This window comes from Radiomyces spectabilis, assembly GCF_025331425.1.
Source record: "Radiomyces spectabilis strain NRRL 2753 chromosome Unknown BYT42scaffold_2, whole genome shotgun sequence".
In the NCBI taxonomy this organism is placed as follows: domain Eukaryota; kingdom Fungi; phylum Mucoromycota; class Mucoromycetes; order Mucorales; family Radiomycetaceae; genus Radiomyces; species Radiomyces spectabilis.
Genome location: NW_026251927.1, coordinates 999,156 through 1,018,726, shown reverse-complemented (window position 1 = coordinate 1,018,726; position 19,571 = coordinate 999,156). Strand labels below are relative to the sequence as shown.

The 19,571-nt window shown below is 43.7% G+C and overlaps 6 protein-coding genes across 6 annotated transcripts; 2 read left to right on the top strand and 4 right to left on the bottom strand.

Annotated features, from left to right (window-relative positions):
- Positions 1-94: 94 nt before the first annotated feature.
- Positions 95-1,779, bottom strand: BYT42DRAFT_490569 (kinase-like domain-containing protein; the record flags this gene model as incomplete). Its single annotated transcript, XM_051564007.1, has 3 exons — positions 95-1,051; positions 1,161-1,454; positions 1,630-1,779. 3 exons carry the CDS (start codon positions 1,777-1,779, stop codon positions 95-97), a joined length of 1,401 nt encoding a protein of 466 aa, XP_051427088.1.
- Positions 1,780-2,638: 859 nt separating this feature from the next.
- Positions 2,639-3,264, bottom strand: BYT42DRAFT_555791 (uncharacterized protein). The gene has a single exon (XM_051566712.1). It carries the CDS (start codon positions 3,063-3,065, stop codon positions 2,658-2,660), a length of 408 nt encoding a protein of 135 aa, XP_051427087.1. The 5' UTR covers positions 3,066-3,264; the 3' UTR covers positions 2,639-2,657.
- A 2,097-nt stretch (positions 3,265-5,361) lies between these two features.
- Positions 5,362-6,409, top strand: BYT42DRAFT_641668 (uncharacterized protein). Its single transcript, XM_051572561.1, has 3 exons — positions 5,362-5,491; positions 5,577-5,630; positions 5,692-6,409. The coding sequence occupies exons 1-3, from the start codon at positions 5,380-5,382 to the stop codon at positions 6,264-6,266; spliced, it is 741 nt and encodes a 246-aa protein (XP_051427086.1). The 5' UTR covers positions 5,362-5,379; the 3' UTR covers positions 6,267-6,409.
- A 3,332-nt stretch (positions 6,410-9,741) lies between these two features.
- BYT42DRAFT_555780 (uncharacterized protein) lies at positions 9,742-9,976 on the top strand (the record flags this gene model as incomplete). Its single annotated transcript, XM_051566711.1, has 1 exon — positions 9,742-9,976. The coding sequence occupies exon 1, from the start codon at positions 9,803-9,805 to the stop codon at positions 9,974-9,976; it is 174 nt and encodes a 57-aa protein (XP_051427085.1). The 5' UTR covers positions 9,742-9,802.
- A 45-nt stretch (positions 9,977-10,021) lies between these two features.
- On the bottom strand, positions 10,022-17,167 carry BYT42DRAFT_183352 (uncharacterized protein). The gene is made up of 7 exons (XM_051562428.1): positions 16,480-17,167; positions 15,766-16,396; positions 14,695-15,676; positions 12,528-14,624; positions 11,903-12,473; positions 10,589-11,837; positions 10,022-10,520 (listed from the first exon to the last, which is right to left on the bottom strand). The coding sequence occupies exons 1-7, from the start codon at positions 16,978-16,980 to the stop codon at positions 10,252-10,254; spliced, it is 6,300 nt and encodes a 2,099-aa protein (XP_051427084.1). The 5' UTR covers positions 16,981-17,167; the 3' UTR covers positions 10,022-10,251.
- On the bottom strand, positions 17,168-19,513 carry BYT42DRAFT_183351 (uncharacterized protein). The gene is made up of 3 exons (XM_051562427.1): positions 17,724-19,513; positions 17,457-17,636; positions 17,168-17,371 (listed from the first exon to the last, which is right to left on the bottom strand). Exons 1-3 carry the CDS (start codon positions 19,111-19,113, stop codon positions 17,355-17,357), a joined length of 1,587 nt encoding a protein of 528 aa, XP_051427083.1. The 5' UTR covers positions 19,114-19,513; the 3' UTR covers positions 17,168-17,354.
- Between the last annotated feature and the right edge of the window lie 58 nt (positions 19,514-19,571).

Genomic DNA, 19,571 nt, shown 5'->3' with positions numbered 1-19,571 from the left:
AAAAAGAAATGAGAAACAACAAAAAAAAACCTAATAAAAAGGTACAAGTAGAAGGTATGATAAAAACATGAGTGAAAGTAAATATGAGTTGGATTCAGATGGTGCTTGCATTGGGGGGAATTGTGGAGCTATTAGATCCCGAAGCCGAAGGTTCGGGCTTGATATAAGGAGCATGCGGATTTTCTTCGACCGTTTCCAGGGTGCCCCAAATTTCAGAGAAAGGTTTTTGTGTGAAAGGCAGAGAAATAAAGTGGCTGGTAGAAGGGAGGTTCGTCAAGGTATACAGTCGAGTGGTCGATGCAGAAACGATGCCTTTGATTTTCGCATAGGTTCGCAAGTGATCTGCCACATCAGCTCGTCGTGCAACAATGTATTTTGTAACAAGGGGGTTTAGCGGCACCGAATATTCCAGGCTGTCGTGAATCGGCTGAAGCGCCTGACAAATCTCCAGGGCGTCTGGTCGATTTTCTGGCCGTGGTTCCAGACAAGCTATATACAGCTTTTGGTACCACTCGGGCAGTCCCGGTACTGGCTCGATGATATACACTAGGCTGTTGGGATCATGACTTCCATCCAGCAACACATCGGGCGATGGGAAAATCACTTTGCTGACAAGCTGCCAGATAATGACACCAAGACTGTATATATCCGACTTTTCGGTATAAACACCCTGGCGCACCTCAGGCGCCACATAGGGCAATCTTCCATAGACAGCTTTCGTCAATGTGGTGACACTGCTCGATTCAAGTGAGGGGGTCGAAAAGCGGTAGTCTACCAAGAAGTAATCGCTGTCGGTACAGATAATGTTGCGTGGATGGACATTGCGATGGCACATGCCGGCCTTGTGAAGATCGGCTAAATTGGCTGCCAAGCGCAAAATAGTTCCCACAATCGTTTTCAAATCCAAGTCGCCTAACGGAAGTTGCTGCATATGGTCCTCCAAATTGCCATCATTGCTGAGCTTCATCACCATCATCAGATCGCCCGTACTCTCGCATACTGTTAATCCTTGAAATAAGAGAGGTAGAAAAGCTTTGGATTGCACGGAAATCTAAATTGTGGGGTGAGAACGGTAAGTAATGTGGAGTGAGTGAGTGGCACCTGACTCTTTGAACAGGAAAAAAAAAAGGAAGTAGCCGTTTTGGCGTTTCTTAGGTTACCTCGTTCAGTAACTTATCATCGACGATTTTTAATGCCATGCGCAACGGTTGTGGATCGTACGAGGGAGTCATCATTACTGCGTAAACGGCCGAAAATCCACCGGCACCAATAAATTGCATATTGGAAAACCATGACCATGGAAACCACTGCATATATTGATCAAGCTCTTCCAAATAGATTTGAGCAATCGCTTTTCGTGCACGCGGGTTAACCGAAGCCATGATTTGTTCATATCCATAGCGCGTAGCAAGCACTTTATAAGAAAGCTGCTGGCGCCATATCAAAGACCAGTGCTGCAAGAAGAGGGTTGACAAAAAAGTGGGTTAGTTAGTATGATTCCAAACAGGCGAACGAGAAAAAACTGTGGAAAAAAGTGCTTACCCATGCATGATCGAAAACGATCGAGTTGTCGACGTACGATTCACATACTTCTTGGTATAGTTGCGCGACCTTTTCGGCGATCGTCACCATGGGTCGTTGTGGTATTGGTATAAGATTCTCAAGTCCAAACTCCTCAGGATACATTTCCACGAGTCGCGAAACCGCTTGAGCCGTTTGATGAGCGAGCTGATCATGCAACTGTTGATTATAAATTAAATCCAGCTCTTTGTCGTCCATAGAAATGAGAAACCGCAATTATGTACAAAGAAGTTCAAAAAAAAAAAAAAAATTATAAAAAAAAGGTTGAGGAAGGTGATGGAAATCGAAAAAGGAAAATTCTCTCCAATGGCACAGACAATTGGGAAGAAAAAAAATTAGAGTTTAAAAAAGTCATGGCGGAAGAGGAAAGTGAGCCCACTGAAACTACTCCTTCATCTCAGTCACAGCTCCGCCGTTGTTACACAAGATGCACTTGATTGGTGTTGATGAGCATGAGACAGTGGGGCGAGCTTTTCCCGTATGAATTTATAAACAATTGGCGCTTGCTTTTTTTTGTCGCATTTTGACTTTAATAATGGCGCACAATGCATAAATAATTAAAACCTTGCGCATGTTTTTTTTTTTTTTTTTTTTTTTTTTTGGCGGCGTAGAATTTTACTCTTCTCGCGCGCTTTCTCTTCACACCGTGGCGTCGCTCTGTTAAAGAAACCCCACATACACAGCCCGCCATGACTTTTTACGAATAAGAAAATCACTCGAGCAATTGGTGAAAGTACTCAATTTCAAAACTTCAAGCCAACAAGCGATACAGTTCATGGGCCGTGGATGCACATCTCCAGACGTTAAACAAAAGACGTTGAATCAGTAGATAATGTTATCAAAATTCCTCGCTAATGGGAAATTTGACGTTGAGGATATGCCTCACTTTGTCATTGTGTAATATGGATAGGACAATATTGATGACAAAGCCATATTTTCGATAGAAGTAAAGGTCGGTTTTATACATTTTTCTTTCTTGGTTTTCTGATCACATGCCCTATAGAATGAGGGACAAGATCTTTCATGATTTATTTTATCTGTAACTGTGTGCTTTTCCGTTAAAATGATGTGGATTGTTATTGCGACCAAGATCGTAAACGTGTGGCTTCAAAATAAAGATGCATTTTATATTGAAGCTCCAGCAACGGTGAATCGGTTTTCACGAAACCGGCATGGCAGGCTTCTTCCAGATAAGACTGAACGTCCAATACGAGATTAAGAAGTGAATCGCTACAATAATCATGTTCCGCATCATCGTAATGATCGTTTAAAACATATTCGTTGTCGTTCATGATCTCGTCGTCGTAGTCATTCTGCATACAACCATCTTCATAGTCAGCGACGGCAATCGTATCAAGTATTTCTTGATCATAGTGCGCAAAATACGCTTCCTCGGCAGCTAAATCAGTTTCGTTCATGCGATGAAAATACCACGTGTCAACAGATTCGCGAGTGTCTACAGTCACGTTGTCTTGTTGGTTCATGATTCAACTGGTGATAGAGGTCTCTGGGACTACACGAAATGAATGTATAGATCAAACGAATATTCCAATCAGGTAGAATAGAGCAAAGACGTAAAAGGAAATAAATAGTCAGAGAGACCTCAACAAAGTTGGAGAAACCAAGATAACTGGTCTTTAAGGAAGGAAGGGGAAGAAGCAAGTGCAAAGCACGTACGGAAGGAATGGAAGGCGTTAAGAGAAAGGACCAAACTTCATGGTTGCTCTCATGTATTTATAGTTTAGAAACAATACATTTGACTTCAGATAGACATTGCTGTCAAGGGTTTTTTCTTTTTTTTTTTTTTTAACAAAAAAAAAAAAAAAGGATGTCCCTTTGCGTTTCGCTGAACCGTGTTATCTTCATTCCATGAAACTCTCTTATTTTCATGGATGAATAAACTGAAATTCCTTTTTTCGGTGCCGGTGGATCCCATTTCTCGTACCATTCTCCACAGGGGCACTACAATGATGCTATCCTCGCTTGCTTATCCTTACGATTGTGTTACATGAAAACTGCGGTCAATTCTTGCTGTCAGAAAACCTAGTCCGGCCACCGAGTGATCTAGCTAGACAAAGTAAGTCGGTCCTTCATCGCTTTCGGCGAGCAAATGTTTGACTCAACTAGCGCGTTCTTTAAAGACACTTGACAAAGTAGATCTCGGTTGCAGGATGCATCTACTGAGCAGAGTTTTCAATCGTGATCTACCAATTATTATACAGTGAAGCTCAAATGGGACAGCCGACTCCACGCGCATCGAAAATCACATCATCAGTGGTCATCCTCAGAGCTGTAAATTCATCGTCCGAAGGTTAACAACTAAACAAACGATGATGCATTTCACATAATTCGTGATCAATTATTGCTCAACTACGATCATTAACGCTTATTCCTTTCAGTAAAAACTTTAACATCTTAAAGCCAAGCCATGCTTATTGTAGCGTTAATGCCAATCCTCCTAATCACCAAAGATTCCGCTATTTAATGAGGAAGCCAGAAAGTTTGCAAATTGCAGTGGGCCAATTTTACAATTTGTCGTAGTCGTTTAGAAAGTCTAGAAAAAAGCTCCAGATGACACGGGAACATCCACTATCAACATAAGAAAAAAGATAAATCTTTGATCTCTGACACATGAGTATGTTGCATGCACAGCATTATTATACTGTATGATACCCCAGTAAGCTGGTAAAACAATATTGTTTTGTAAAGTTTTATTCATCAGAGAGAATGATTTCAAATCTGGCAAGTTCGATCTATAACGGATGACTCTCGCCAGCGCATAGCCAACTTGTTTGAGGGCGAGTCTTCATTGCTGCTAGCACTGATATATTCATCTGTTCATGCTAACCATGAAAACTCCACGTATACACACCCTTATAAAAATGCTCTAACAGCACTGGTATTATCAACGCGCATCAAGCTAACCTAGTGCAGATAGCAATGGGTGGATTGGTGATACGTGGGATTCTGAAAACCTCCATGTAGATCTCTTCTTTTTTCAACAGAATTCTATATTAGTATGGCATGCATAGATATTATGATAGATGACTTTCATCTACATTGTATCCAACTGATCATCGAAAGCTGCCCCATTGTGTGCCACAAAAAGAGACGGCATTTTCCCTTTACGGTCGGTTGTGCCTGGAACACAGTACTATTTATTGGCTTCTTCCATGTGATTCCAACTTCAAAGAACAATGAGAAAAAAAATTGAAAATAACGGATTGTTTCTTGTCACTAGGTTAACGTGCTATGTCGCCATTAAAAACCTTCTAGATCCACTGTTCTCAACTCAAAGGCCGTTTCTGGCCCCTCTGAGAATTTATTTGTAATCCGCCTATGTTCTGCTTTTTTTTTGGGTCATGCCCATAATAATATGAAGACTGATAAGCCGCCATGACCACAAAAACGCATACTGGAACTGCACCATCAGGGTTTGTTGCCTTTATAAGGAGAAAAGTGAAGCTCCTTTTTCATTCCGAAATGACAAAGGAGTCATTTTCATAATTACGCGGTGGCGGAAGACAAAGGCCCTTTTGACTTTTGTTGAGTTTTATATGAGAATCGCAGCTCATATAGGAAGCAGTAGCGTGATAAAGTGATGTAGGACTGTGAACACAATGTGTTGATTTGGGGTTATTTATGGAGTTCAGGTTATGCAAGTAAGGCTCTTTTTTTCGCAGTGTAGTCAATTCAGACCGTACGAAAAGGATCATCAAGCAGTCACCTTAATCGATAAGTTACACCCGTCTTGGCTTAAGGACGTTTCTGCTCCTTTATCTTCTCTTCCCGATATACATGAACATGCATAAGCTGAAACTGTTTTACGGCACATATCGTGTGATCTTCCTGATCTTCTTATGTTCATGGCTCTGGACAACTGTGAATGCTCAGGAAACGTCAGTGACAGGTACAGATAGCAGAAGATTCATCGTACTGTTGCCCAATGTTTCAAATATCAATCGCTTGACGGTGTGAATTTATTTTTCTTCAAGATAAACCAGCAGAACCTACAGAAACATCCGGCGAAGACGATCAGAATGACTCAGGTGGGAGTTATTTTGCGATTTCTTGAACCCTTGTTGATTTGATGTTCCTCAACGCCAATAGAAACCGGCACTCCCGAGTCGGCCACCACCAGTACTACAGCAACAGATGCCTCCACTTCCACAACTACCACAGAACCTACGACAACAACGACGATTACATCAACGACCACGACGACAACGACTATCATAAACACAACCGAGGATGCAAAATCTACTTCGACCTCCTCGAAGATAGAATCGTCTACCTTGCCCACGAATCCTAGCATAACAGAATCCGATGCTGCCCTTGTAACCAGTATCCACAGTTCTCTCAGCAGTTATTCCACGCAGATGACTGGTTCAGCCACCGTTACCGCCGCGGTGATACCTAGTTTACCTAATGTCACACCAAGTGGGTCTGGCGATCATTCCAACAATAACGGTGGTGTTATTGCTGGAAGTGTTGTCGGCGGTGTGGTTGGACTCGCCATTATTTCTGCTGTCATCTTCCTTTATCGTAAACGAAAGCGAGAGCGTGAAATCTGCGATCTGGAAATCTTTGAACCACAAAACGATTCTTATGATGGGGACCATGACTATAACAGAGCGTGGAACCGTAGTCAGCCAAGCATGGCGCAAACATCCAACCAATTTTAAAAGCCCTTCATAGATAGACATTGGTTTTCTCTATTTCTTAAATCGGCACTGTATTCTACTTAATTCTACATCCAAGGCAAAAATAGCTTTTTATGCTCAAGATGTGATACCCTATCTTCTTACCGTTCCCGCATTAAATATGCTTACTGGTCTCTATTGCCAAATTTAGATCATTTGCAAGTTATCATATGGTTGTTTGTGCCAGTTAGCATTAGATGTCGTTTGACAGGTTTTTCCGAACAAATCCTCTGACAGTTAATATGTTACCTATATACCTACCATTATTAAAATGTTTGGGAGTTGTGCGCGCTAATTTTCAGTCACAAGGCAGTCGCATTGGGCTTTTGCTACATTTGTTGGCTTTGATTGGGTAATTTTTGAAAAACAAATATTTATGATTGGTTGACAGACAGCTGTTGATCGGTCCGACCTTTGCGCTCGAATTTTTAACATGAAGCGTAAAGCTCTGATCTAAAGAAGACCCATGTTTTGGAAAGAGACGTTACCCATGTACACACGGTGGAGTTTCAGAAGCGAGGCTTACCGCATCTTCATTTGCTTTTGGTGCTACATCCGGAGGAAAAGCCGAGAACACTTGATGACTATGATCGTATCGGGTGTGCCGAACTTCCGGACAGAGAGAGATTTCCTGATCTCTACGACACCGTCAGCAGATGTATGATGCACGGTCCGTGTGGAACAACGCATCCGAGGTCTCTCTGCATGGAAATCGGCTCATGTAAAAAGCGTTACCCGCGCTCCTTCAATGAAGCTACTATCGAAGATCACAGTGGTTACCCGTGGTCGTCGCAACAATGGTGATTTTGTGGTCATGAACCATGTCCAGCTGGACAATAGATGGGTTGTTCACCACAATCGATACCTCTGTGCAAGATATAACGCTCACATTAACGTCGAAATCTGTACTTCTCTGGAAAGCGTCAAATACCTGTACAAGTATGTTTACAAAGGCCACGATCGTGCTGCAGCAGCAATGTATCATGCCGACAATGACAGAAAATGTCAGGCTCCTGACTCGTTTGCGCTTTGGATGCAGTTCCGCCAGCATTTGGCAGAAGTCTATTCCATTTTTGGAGCAATCAAAATCAAGACAATGATCATCAAATTGAGCCGCCCCAAATCGTGTACGATCGCGCTATGCTGGACATTGAAGAGCATCTGAACCGCCAATCGAGTTCACTGCTGAATTACGATCGCTTTGTTCTTCCTGATCGCCAAGAAATTGGCAGAAGCACACTTCGCCGTCAGCCCAGACTGGTAAGAGAACAATTCGATCTCATCGCAGACGCTGCCAATGTTCCCCAAACACACGAGGGCCTAAACCGTGATCAACATGCCGTATACGACGCAATTCTCCAGAGTGTCACGCATGGAAACAACGAATCAGCCCGATTGTTCTTTGTTGATGGTTCTGGTGGCGTTCTTTACCCTTATGTTGTTGTTTTTATTATTCCTTTATATCTTACTGTTTGTATTTTGTCTTATGCTCCTTTGCTTTCATCCTTTGCTATGATTTTTCAAGTTATTCTTCACCTTTATGTTTTACTGTATGCTTTTTATCCTTATGTTCCTTTTGATTTTATCCTCATGCTATGTTTTCCCAAGTATGATTTTTTCTTTTATCTATTTTTGTCTCTCCATTTAATATTATACGATGCCTGACTATTTCTGTTCCTAACTTTGTGTACATATTGTTGTTCCTCTGTCGTGGATGAAGAAAATGATCGCTATGTGGCGGTAGGTCAGGGGGGGGGCAAGACCCCCGGGAAAAAAGAAAAAGAGACTGTGCTACTCTGTTGTCCATTGAATACGCAAAGATTTATGCGCACATCAACTAACTCTTACCGAAAAATCAACCGCTTATTGACAAAAGATTAGAGTTAAGAGAACACCATGACCTTTGGATACACAAATTCGAGTGCGGAGTTCTGAATATTGGAAATGGAGCATACCATTTCGAACACATCTTTAATCAGCTACTATTCCCACTAGCCTCAAGAGTAACAACAAACTACAGACCGAAAGAGCATCACTTTATGATCTATAAAAGATAAACACGTGCTACTATTAAAATTCTTGCCAAACTAAAGACCAGTCGCCGCACGCCAAAATTTGCGAGCTAAAAAACAGTTACATGGTGTTCCTTTTCATCATATGGATTTGGCAGCTACTTCGCTTGGTGTTATTTATTCATTCAAAGATGTTGGAAAAGTTCAATGGAAGGAGAGGAGAACTTTCTGTAAAGGGCTATTGTCAATGTCGATCTCGCGTCTTTGTAGCATTATTTAATAAGTTGTCTTTGTCAGTAAATGTGTGTCCTTTTGATTTTTTTCTTTCCAGTTTTCGGTGATTAAAGGTGCATGAGCAGAAATGCTTTACCAATGTAGCTGATCTGGCGACATTGCTCATTGTTCATTCATTGGTGTGTGTCAATTTTTATTTATTTTAAAGGCGATCATTCATACTTATAGAGCTCTATTTTCATGCAGTTTCTTTTTGCTTTTATCAGATTTTATTTTTGGAGCTTTTTTTCATTTAGAAAGTGGTCATTCACACGTCTTTTGTAGCTTTAATTTTTATGCAGCTTCTTTCTGCTTTTTATCTTTACAGTCTTTATCTGCAGTTTTTATTTTGGTCTTTTTCCTGAAAAAGGGTGAATTCATTGTTCTTTGGAGCTCTATTTTTGAAGCTTTTTCTTTTTCGCTTTTATATTTAAAGCTTTTATTTTTGGAGGTCCTTTGTTCTTTTTGTCTTCGTTTTTCTCTAACTTCGGTTCACCTAAGAAGCCCTGGTACTATTTTATTTCATCAAGTTCCTAGCTGCGTCCATCGCCACGACTATGGCTTTCCCGTGTAGCTGACTCGGTTAAATCGACCATCACAATCAGAAGGTACCATCAAATGGTTTTTTATCAGTTCTTCAACAAGGAAAAACTTACCTGTTCTTTTTTCTATTCTTCCTTAGCTTTTGGTTTTCTCTCCGGTTTTCTTTTTCGCCTGGCAAGTCATCCATCCCTCCAAATCTTTCGACTTTGTTTCGCGCATCAAATGTTGCCCGTCAAAAGGGCATCGTCGGTGGTGTGACTCTCTTTTTCATCGGCAACGCTTACGCGTCCTCCTCAGCTTGGCTTCACCTGGATTACTTCCCGTGGTATCGTCTTCGATATTTCTTCCCGACCATTTTATTTCGTAGTTCGTAGTTTGTATATTTGTATTTTAGTTATAGTCTTCTTGCAGTCTTTTCCTCCTTTTTTTTTCCCACAGGATTTTTAGGGGGTTTTTACAGACGCACCTATTGTATTTACTTTTTTTTTATATTTTGTATCGTCTCTTTTTATTTCGGCCGGGAAGCTCTGGATATCTGCTGCCTCACACAACAAAGGTAAAATATCTTGACGGCATTTGAATCAATCAAAGAGCTTACTAACTCATTTTTTTTTAAAAAATACCCAATAACCTTGGGCGGGACGGGACTGAGGGGGTCAATAAATGCTGCTGCACACATGTTTGGAAATCATGACTGTACGGTATGCCAGAGTATTGACATTAATATACCAAAGTTTCATCGTGAGTCTCGCCCAGGTTATGCCGTATGCGTTAGGCTTTTGTCTGACGAATGTCGCTCAATGTAAGGGGGTGACGTCCAGTAGCAGGTGGCATCCATTGCACAGCGGGTGTACGGCTTGTTAGTAAAAATGATGGAAATGATCTTTATGCAAAAAAAAAAAAGCAATATTGTAAAAGCAAGTGTCTACGAAAAGATGTTGAGATGTGAAATGTTGAAGCGTCAGTATATAAAGGCCAACAGGATGCAAAAAAGTCTTTTTGTTATACCGGTAGAGGGAATGGAGGCCATTTAAAAAAAAATGCAAAAAAGTGGAGTGCAAAGGGTATATATGATTGAAAAAAAAATAGATGCGATGATGAGGTGTTGCAAGTATTGGGTTCATGAGCAATTAGGGGTATTAGAGTAAGGCTGCAGATTTTTGGATCATCAAGTTTAGCCCATTGAGAATCTGAGTATCATAGACCGAACCAGATAATGAATGATAAGGACGGCAAAATTGCTTTAACCGTCGCAGAATCATGTCTTTTGTGATAGGTTTGCTTAGAACGTCATCAAATGTGCCCGTCAAGTGAGCTGTTTGTTCATACGCTGTGACGGCAATAATGGGTGTATCACGATTGACATGGTTGGTAGACTTGATCATACGCGCTGCAGCTTCGCCATCAACTGAAGCGATGAAATAAATGTAAGCACCATAAATAAATAAACAACATGCTAGGGTTTTTTGAACTTACTAATAGGCATACGAATATCCATGAAGATGATATCAAATTGAACATCGCCTACGGCACAACGAATAGCTTGCGCTCCATTTCGTACAATGACGCACCGGCATTGATGCATCTGTAGTATGGTTTCGAGAATCTTACAACTGATAGGATTGTCATCCGCTATTAAACAATCCAAAGGTTTTACACGCTGATCGGAGGGGGTGGTATCCATGGGATGTCGAGGGTCCGAGAGACAAGCGAACGACAGTAACGACGATCGGTAGATGCGTTCTCGAGGGGATTCTTCCCTTGGAGAGGAAGGTGATGGGTTCCAAGGTAATGGAATCGGTGCGCTTCGAGTGACAATAGCAGCTGTATGGTTTCCGGGGGAGGAAGCTGATCGTGTACGATGCGATTTGTCACCTGTGGATCGAAGAAGTCGAGAGGATGTATCCATTGATTTTCGAATGGATGGTGGTAAGAACTGGGATGATGTGGAAGGTGATATATTGCGTGGTGTCGTAGGCATCGAAGTAGACAATTGGATTTCTGTTCCTCTACGTGGATCCGCCTCACCCAGGGAACTTTGGGTTATACGAGAGATAGCTGGTAAAGATCGATGCACCACTCGCTCATTGGCTGAATCAATGTCGGTACTGCTGGAGGCACTGGTGACGATACTGTCTTGGCGAATTTTGCGGATAGCGTCTTCGTTGGCTTTTTCAAGCATAGGCAAATTTTTATACACAAAGGTACCAAAATCAGCACCGGCAGTTGTATCACCGCTGATAGCAAGGTCGCCCAATGGAATCCCTCCAGCGTTTTGCGGTCCATCGGGGAATGGTGTCAGTTTTTCGGGGTTCTGCTCTCTGATAATGGCTCGCGCTTGTTCCACTTGTTGCTTTGCAGCCGATTTAAAAGCTTCGTCAATAGGTTGCATAGTCGCACCCCGCGTATCAAAGTAATCAGTATCTTCCATATCGGCTGGTTGAGGTACAAAAGGAGGTGTTTCGGTCAAAAGTTTCTCCCAATCGATGCATCTAAAAAAAGGATGCTGTTGCACTTCCTCTGCCCCATTTACACCAAGTCGTTTATCGGGATCCAGGGTCATAAGGCGCTCCATGAAATCGCGGGCCTCTGCTGATATATGAACGGTATCTTCATGCCAGTCAATGCGCCGTGACAGGATATTCTTGAATACTTGGTCGGGTGTATCCGCATGAAAAGGCGGGTAACCGTACAAGAATTCGTAGCAAATTACGCCCAAAGCCCACTGAATTCAGCAGTTAGTTTTCCGCTATTTTCATCATTTGATGTACTTTATATCGTAAGCCTTACCCAATCCACCATAGAATCTTGTCCTGTACCGAGAATACTCTCAGGGGCAAGGTAATCGGGTGTACCAACAGCACGCTTGGCGCAGCCCTTTTGCTCGTTATCGATACGTTCAGTAGCCAATAAACTGGGCGTCAAAATGCCGGGCGTGGTTGGAGTGATATTACTAAAAGCAGCACTGCTTGTTCGATGTCTTGGTATGCGTTCCTCTGTGTAGCCAGATGCCACACTGCTCGTTCCGGTATCAACGGCCATGCCCGGCGTAGTACCATCACCGGAAACGGAGCTACCGATCGATCCCCGGCGCTTCGGTCCACGGTCGAAAAGTAGGTTGAAATAAGAATGACGATACATGGGCCCGGCAGACGATATCAAGGAGGAAGCAGGTGAATGAGGTGGAGTACCCGAACGGGATGGCGCTGGCGAAGTAGGTAAAGCGGCCTCATTGTCAAACGGGCTGCTGCTAAGTTCGTTCCTTACGCGACGATCTAAAAACCCGATACGCGAGAGTCCAAAGTCTGTCAGTTTCAAGTGCCCTTGCGCATCAATTAACAGGTTATCGGGCTTTAGATCACTACACGCAGAGGTTAGCGCAATCGCTGCGGTCATGAGACAGTAGGTCACTTACCGATGTATGACACTCTTGTTGTGCAGGTACGTGAGCCCCAGTGTTACTTCCGCCAAATAATTGCGAGCCCAATCTTCAGGTAAATTGCCCAAGACCTTGATCAAAGCCGAACAATCGCCCCCATTGAGATATTCAAGAACGAGGTACAAGTAGTCCTTTGACTGGAAAGTATAATATAACTTGGTCACAAACGGACTGTCAGTCTGCGTCATGAGAATCATACGTTCGGCTTTCACGTTCGTCACTTGGTTTTTGGAAATCATGTCCGCCTTTTTCAGGAATTTGATCGCATAATAATCGCCTGTCAAACGTTTCTTGGCAAGAAAAACAGATCCAAACGCGCCTTTACTGATCGGCTTAATAATGTCAAAATCCTTAATGCAAGGCACAGTGGGTCGGTTCGTCATGGTGGCGTTGGGAGACATGGGTGGCCTTCCAGACACAGTGCCATTGGGGCTTTGGCATGCCGAAGTAATTGAGTGCTTGGAAGGACGTCGTTTTGGGTCGTCGCAGGTAACATTAGAAGGTTCGGAAGCTTCTTTCTTCAGAATCTTCAGCGAAGCGGGCACAGTGGGTGATTTTTTGTATCGATGACGCTTTGACAATCGGTTCATACTCGAAGCACTTTTTGCTTTCCAAGTCATCAGGCGACTCAAAATGCTTTTCTTGTTCGTTGATTGTTCTTCGCCCTTTTTGGGGTTAGACGTTGGATTAGATTCAGTATCCTTCTGTGTAATCGGATTCACGGGATCATGTTGTTGAGCGTCATCTATCTCGCATTCTTGCGGTACAAATTCCGTCCATCCTGTTTCCTTCTTCATTGTCCGCTGATATTCGGCACGAACAAGCTCATTATACTCGAGTCGATCTCGCATACGATTAACAGCGTGCACTTTGCTTTTGATCATCAGTTCGACGTCGGAAATTAGTGAGGTGACGCTTTCTTCGTCTGCAGTGGGTTTGCGCCAATACAAGATTTGTGCGAGCTTGTCCCGTGCGTTGCATGATTCGGCCAGATGCTTTTTACTTACTTCTCCGTCTGACTTTTCTTGCCGCATGGTCTCCTCTGTAAATTCCTCTACATCTTCTGGGCTGCCTGGCATAGCAATACTAAGAGCCACATCCATGATGGCCAGCAAATTTCTGTAAGTCGCTTCGTGGCATTGCTTCGTTTCCATTGGATCCGTTGCACAGGAGACGTGTGAAACTTGAGTTTCAGAGGATTCGCCATAGAGACTGTTCTCACGTACTGTGCTTCCTATCACAGGAGTAACTGGTCGAAAAAGTTCACTCTTCTCTGTATCATCGGCACTGTGCTCTTTGTCCATGTCTTGTAACTTGTCGTGATCCGAAAGCTCCAAGAGCTCTTGAATGTGGCCCTTGACTTCTCGCAGGTTATCATTACATAATATAACGTCCATCTCCGTACGATGAATTTCGACACATAGTTCCGTATGTTGCTCGAAAAAAGCCGCAACAATCCATCGTTCGCAGACATAACATAGCACAGGAGGCATGGATATTATAGGCGATGGACAAGAAGCCGGAGATTCCGACGCTGCTGGGTTTACAAGCAGTGAGGAGCCTGTGCCTGCGGATGGTAAATTATTCATCAAGACCGGTGGCATATCTTCGTCACCATAAGGCTTCGGTTGGCTGCTTGCTTCACGGTCAGTCACAAGGCCATCCTCTATTCGGCCTTTCTCCAATGACTGTATATCCGATCCATCGAAATTCTCTGATGGCTGAGATGCATCATCCTTCCGGGCATTGGTTAATGAAATCTCTTCTGCGAACAAACGTTGGCTAGTGTCCAGTGATGTCGGCTCCATTGGCTCACGGATCGAAAGGCGATCGAATATCAATGGTTTTAACACCCACATAGTATGGCTCGGTTCTCCTGTTACGCGATTGTATATGAGCATACCTTTGCCTTCCATCCTGCGTTCCTTCGCCTCTACCGTTACAGTGAATTGTATTTCCACCGTTTTTGAGTTGTCCGTCAAGAGCGCATTGCTCGCAGTCTTGAAGATATCCCCATCTTTGTCCGCTAAAATAGGCAGAATGGCCGAACCGACGAGGGTTTGTGGATCCGATCTTTGTTCAATTAATAAAAATTCCATGTTAAGCGACATCGGAATAACAAAGGTTTTACAGGGACTCTTACCCAATAAGATCGCGCCATATAGGGCTGACATATTGCACCGTTTGATCAGACAGGCTCAGTTCCATCACTATTGTACGACTCTGACCTCGCTCTGCCTCTGCTTGCAGTTGCATATGACCATTTATATCCCTTATTCTCGAGTCGTCCTCACGTGTTGCAGTGGACGTCGATGTGGAGATTTGGAATGGTGTGGCTAAATCGTGCGGGAAGGACAGTGTATCCACGCTTCCACTATAACTACAGGCGCTCCCTGTCTCGCTAATACGACGATAGCGACCGAGGCTGCTACTGTATTCGCTCTCATCATTTCGCGAGATGCCACTGACTGATTCTATATCAGTATTGTCCGGTTCATGGGTAGAATGAGCAGTGGCCGATGGGGTCGAGGCCGATGCCAAGGTCGCTGTCCAGAAATTTCGTTCCGCTTCCCACCATTCAAGCACTCGGTTCAATGCAGCCACACTAAGCAACAGTCGCACATACCATTCTTTGCATGGCCAGTCTGGATGACAGTTCCATTGCATGCCTACGGCTTGAATAAGGGAGACCAATTCCGCGCAGGCTCCTGCGTTCTCGAGGAACAACTCCACTTCCGTATCGAGAACCTTTTGCGATAAGCAGATAAGATCTTGCAGAGCTAGAACAAACGGTGTCGGAAGATAGGAATCTTCAGCAATGGGTGTTACTGCAAAAGTAGGATCTTTTGTCTTTTTCGCATTGATATTATCGATCTCTGTTTTATTCCAAGGATTGTTGGTTGCATAGGCGGTTGGTGACATTTCATGTTTCTGCTTTCGGGCTGATGTATGGTCCGATTGGGAATCGTGGCAGGTGATCGACATTTCGTTGCTTTCAAGGTTCTGCAGGCATTCGAGAAGTTCGCTCTTTCTCAGCGGACTCGGTGATATGGGTGAATTGTAACCGACGCGATCATTTCCGCAGGCGTTGCCTATATCTTCTGCAAAACATGTCCTGCCATTCTCTGTAAACGGAAGCAAAAAGCAAGTAGGAAAGATGACGTTAAATACGGTTTCCTCCTTCCCTAATACCAGAACTATCATGCAAACTCACCCTGCGATATACTGTCATTGACCGTTTCCACATAGAGCAACCCTTTCTCGACATAATTATTGATACCGTCAATAATTTCGCATAATTCACGGTCGCATACGCATTTGGTATATTGTAGTCTTGACCGTATGGTGTGATGCATCCGCACCGAAGTTTTGGTATCATTTTCCATACCGACAGCAAAAATGCTGCTTAAAAGACCGGTTGAAGGCATTCTATCAATGGGATGCGCTGAGCGATGTCCATCCACGGTAGAATTACTGATAGCTCGAGACATCGCAGAGGGATGGACGGCTTGCAAAAGCGGGCTCGCATGGTTGGATAGAGCGTCGTTATTGTAGCTTCCCCAATAGTTGACTTCACTACTGTCACAGGGTGGAGTGATACAGCGACGTAACAGTTTGACTCCGTTGCTGTTTTGTCGTGACGGATTTATCGTTTCGGGAAAATGGTAGTGAAGATCATGTAAATCCAAGGATAAGGAGGCTTTGTGTCCAGGTGATACAGCATTTCGCGCTTTAGATGAAGCAGGCCCGTCTGATCTGGGTCTATCTGGATTCGTTGATGGGGATAATAACACAGGATCCGAGGTATTGCTATATGGCACGGAAAACCCCACAAATAAGGTTATCTACAGGCGTGATATAAACAGAGTAAGTTTATCTTTTTTTCTCACCATGGCAAATGGTCGGAATTCCCATCCAACGCAAGTACTCTCACGGTATTCCACCAGGAGAATGCGGTATGAACGATAGACGGTTGTGCATCATTTCCTTTTTCTGTTTTTGTCTTGACCGAGTCATGAGGATGGTTTACTGTCATCTCGTAATCTTGTGTCCAATCATTCCACGGAATCGAATGCATCACGTTTAATTTATTTTTATGGTTGATATCATTCGCGTTCTGGCAATCGGTTGGTTGGTGTACTAATTCCTGCTCTGATGTGGATCCCATATTTGTACCGTCGTCTTTTCTTAAGCGAGAATTCGACGAAAACCATTTCTCTATCTTTGCTAGACGAGAAAAATAAAGCTTTTCAGCGTAGATACGATGAGATAATGTGGGAACTGGCTGGCTCATTGGATGAACAGAAGGTGACTGTGATGCCAATATAGAAAGATCATCTACACAAACAAATGTTATTGCGACATGCGTCATGTGTTGGCAAAAGATAAAACAGGAGAAAAAAAAAGTCATACTCTCGCTAGACGGCATATCATGCCAGTGCCAAAAATAATCGAATTGCTGTTCGTCCTCTGGATGAAAGAGCTCAGGGGCAGATGTACTGCCTTGCTGTGATTGTATGAAGGCAATCAAAAACTCGGTATCATGTTCTGTAGCATTTAATAACGTGGATGGGTAGATGGGTGATCGGCATTTCGAAAAATCAGGAATGTCCGACGACGATTTTTTTTCGTCTTCCGAGTGGTAGCTTGCATCAAGATCAATTTCGATCACATCTTTATCTGGCTCGCACCGTCTGTCGTAAGCATGACAGCTTCGGTCGCGTGGTATTTTTCCTTTGGTGAAAAGTTGCTTCCGCAGATACGAGCGTAACGAGTGCTGATAGGCCGGTATTGTGGCATGGATTAGCTTGGACGACCGACTGGCAGTGGTGGGTTGGGACGAAGTACTTGAATTAATCGACCGTTTCTCTCGCGGGCCCAGCTCTGAGTGATCCGATGCATTACCATTGCTTATGGTCGAAGTGCTGGTGGTGGATACATTGCGTGCCATAGAGAGAGAAGGTCGATGATATACTTTTTTCACTAATGGTTGAGCGGACGATCTAAAAGGTGCACTCGATAGAGGATGTCCCCCAACAGGAGAAGACGAGGTGGGGCTGGAATCGTGTGCTGGTGATAAACGACCTAATTGAAAATTTCAAGGCGCTCTTAGCTCAGTATGTACCGATGGAGTTGATTTGTCAACAAGTCTTCGAGACAAAATAAGCATACCTTTATCGATGCTTATCGATTGATGAACTCTATTAGAAAGTGAGGGATAAAACGTATGGTTAAGAAGAGAAGAGCCATAGTCTTCTGTAATCACACTAGCGTCTGTCATCACCGATGACATGGAGGATGTGCGACCGTGATAAAACGATCCGTTTTGCTGAATTTCGGGTCTAGATGTGCCGCGCAAGTAAAAGGAGGACAAACTTTGAGTGTCTGGCGATACGGTGTCCTCGGTATCGGCCATATTCCCATCGATAAAGGAATAGCCTTTATGGATATCGGCATCATAGGAGGAGGAGAGGGTCGGGGGACGATGGTCGGATGAAGTCGATATCGATGGCATCATGGAATAATCGAGTGAATTCTCACGGTAAGGTTTGGCCCTTGGAATATTGACCGGCAGTCTCCTCTCACGCAGTTTTGAAAGAGAGCCTGACTTGTGCACCGTATTTGACCCAGTCACGTGGGACCATGAATCAAGGTCTTGATGTTCTAGTGATGATCCTCGGTGTTTGTCTGCTGGTGTAGTAAGCACTTCGCCTTGTGAGGAGTGAGCTGCGGGCGAGGAAGGATGACTATCGTCGGCCAAGGAACTTTTCCTCGTTGTCGAAGGACGGCTGTGGTCGGGCAATATGATTAGAGTCGAAGAAGTGCCCCCATCATGAGGTTGCATAAAACCGGCGCTGGCATCAATCCAGCTAGCGCGTTTCGATTTGACCATGTAGCGGCCTCCACTGCCTGCGGGTGGACTGGCAAATTTAGGCAAGCCTGCTGCCATGGATATTGGCGTTTCAACGGAACGAGGGCTGGAGTAACTCGTGCTCTGTTGTGATCCAAAGGAGAATTCCGGTTCGCTATTGGGACTGCTGCTGTAAACTGTATCATTCAACGGCGGTCGTTTTTTTGGACTGGCGGTAGCGGAGTTATCAACGGGAGTTGCGGGTTTAATAGGCGCGGAAGGTGTCAAGGAGGTAGAAGAAGGCACTGTGGACGAAGCTCCAGCAGTATGGTATTTGCTGATAGGAATGGGAGGCAGTTGAGAGTGAGGACTGTTTGACAAAGAGTTTGAGGTTGACACCGATGATGGAGATTCCGAATGAGCGGCAACGATATGCTCGTCGCTGGAAGAAGAGCTTGAAGCGACGTTCTGTTTCTTTAAAAAAGGTTGCACAAATAATCCAGTTCGCGTTTTGTAGCGAACAGCAGTAACAGTTGCCGATGGTGGAGTGTCAAGGTGAGCGGTACTTTCACTGCCGTCAGAATACATTTGCGCTGATGACGAATTATATAGACCTCCCGAATATAATGTAGTGTCTACTTTAGATGGATTGGGAAGAGATTTTGCCGTTGAACGATCCTTATTGGGAACTCTAGAATCTATAGTATCCATGGATATGGCATTGACAAGCAATATGTCGGTAAAGAGGAAGGGAAAATAAAAGCAAGACAGAAAGTTACCAAAGGAGGTAGTGGACGAAAAAGTGAGCTTGTTGCGTCACACAAGCATGGCGCATACTGCGATTGGTTCGTCACCGTTTGGACTTTGCCTGTCGCATGCATAAACATCATGGCTCCAAAAAAAATCGGTGATTGAAATGGGGAAGACGCCGAACTTGAGATTTAAGTTCAGGGAAAGATGCTGCTGCCGGCTTTTCCACATTCCTTTGTGCACTGAAAAACAGCTAAGAAATGCCAATATGCTGATTGCTTAATTGAAAAGAAAGGGGGAATTTTATCAAGATCTCTGAAGAATATTCTTAACTATGAATTCAGTCTTATTGACTCGCTGGCCGATACAAAAAAAAACGACGATGCTATTTTTATCCACTCTCTGCAAAACCAAAACCT

Bases quoted from the DNA above. Each gene is read 5' to 3' on its own strand.
- BYT42DRAFT_555791 (XM_051566712.1), bottom strand. From the start codon at position 3,065: ATGAACCAACAAGACAACGTGACTGTAGACACTCGCGAATCTGTTGAC.
- BYT42DRAFT_641668 (XM_051572561.1), top strand. From the start codon at position 5,380: ATGAACATGCATAAGCTGAAACTGTTTTACGGCACATATCGTGTGATC. The intron at 5,492-5,576 runs GTACAGATAGCA...TTTTTCTTCAAG, and splicing joins TCAGGAAACGTCAGTGACAG to ATAAACCAGCAGAACCTACA. The intron at 5,631-5,691 runs GTGGGAGTTATT...CAACGCCAATAG, and splicing joins AGACGATCAGAATGACTCAG to AAACCGGCACTCCCGAGTCG.
- BYT42DRAFT_183352 (XM_051562428.1), bottom strand. From the start codon at position 16,980: ATGCCGTCTAGCGAGAGTATGACTTTTTTTTTCTCCTGTTTTATCTTT. The intron at 12,474-12,527 runs GTAAGTGACCTA...CTCTGCGTGTAG, and splicing joins AACAAGAGTGTCATACATCG to TGATCTAAAGCCCGATAACC. The intron at 11,838-11,902 runs GTAAGGCTTACG...TGCTGAATTCAG, and splicing joins AAGATTCTATGGTGGATTGG to TGGGCTTTGGGCGTAATTTG.
- BYT42DRAFT_183351 (XM_051562427.1), bottom strand. From the start codon at position 19,113: ATGGATACTATAGATTCTAGAGTTCCCAATAAGGATCGTTCAACGGCA. The intron at 17,637-17,723 runs GTATGCTTATTT...ATTTTCAATTAG, and splicing joins ATCGATAAGCATCGATAAAG to GTCGTTTATCACCAGCACAC.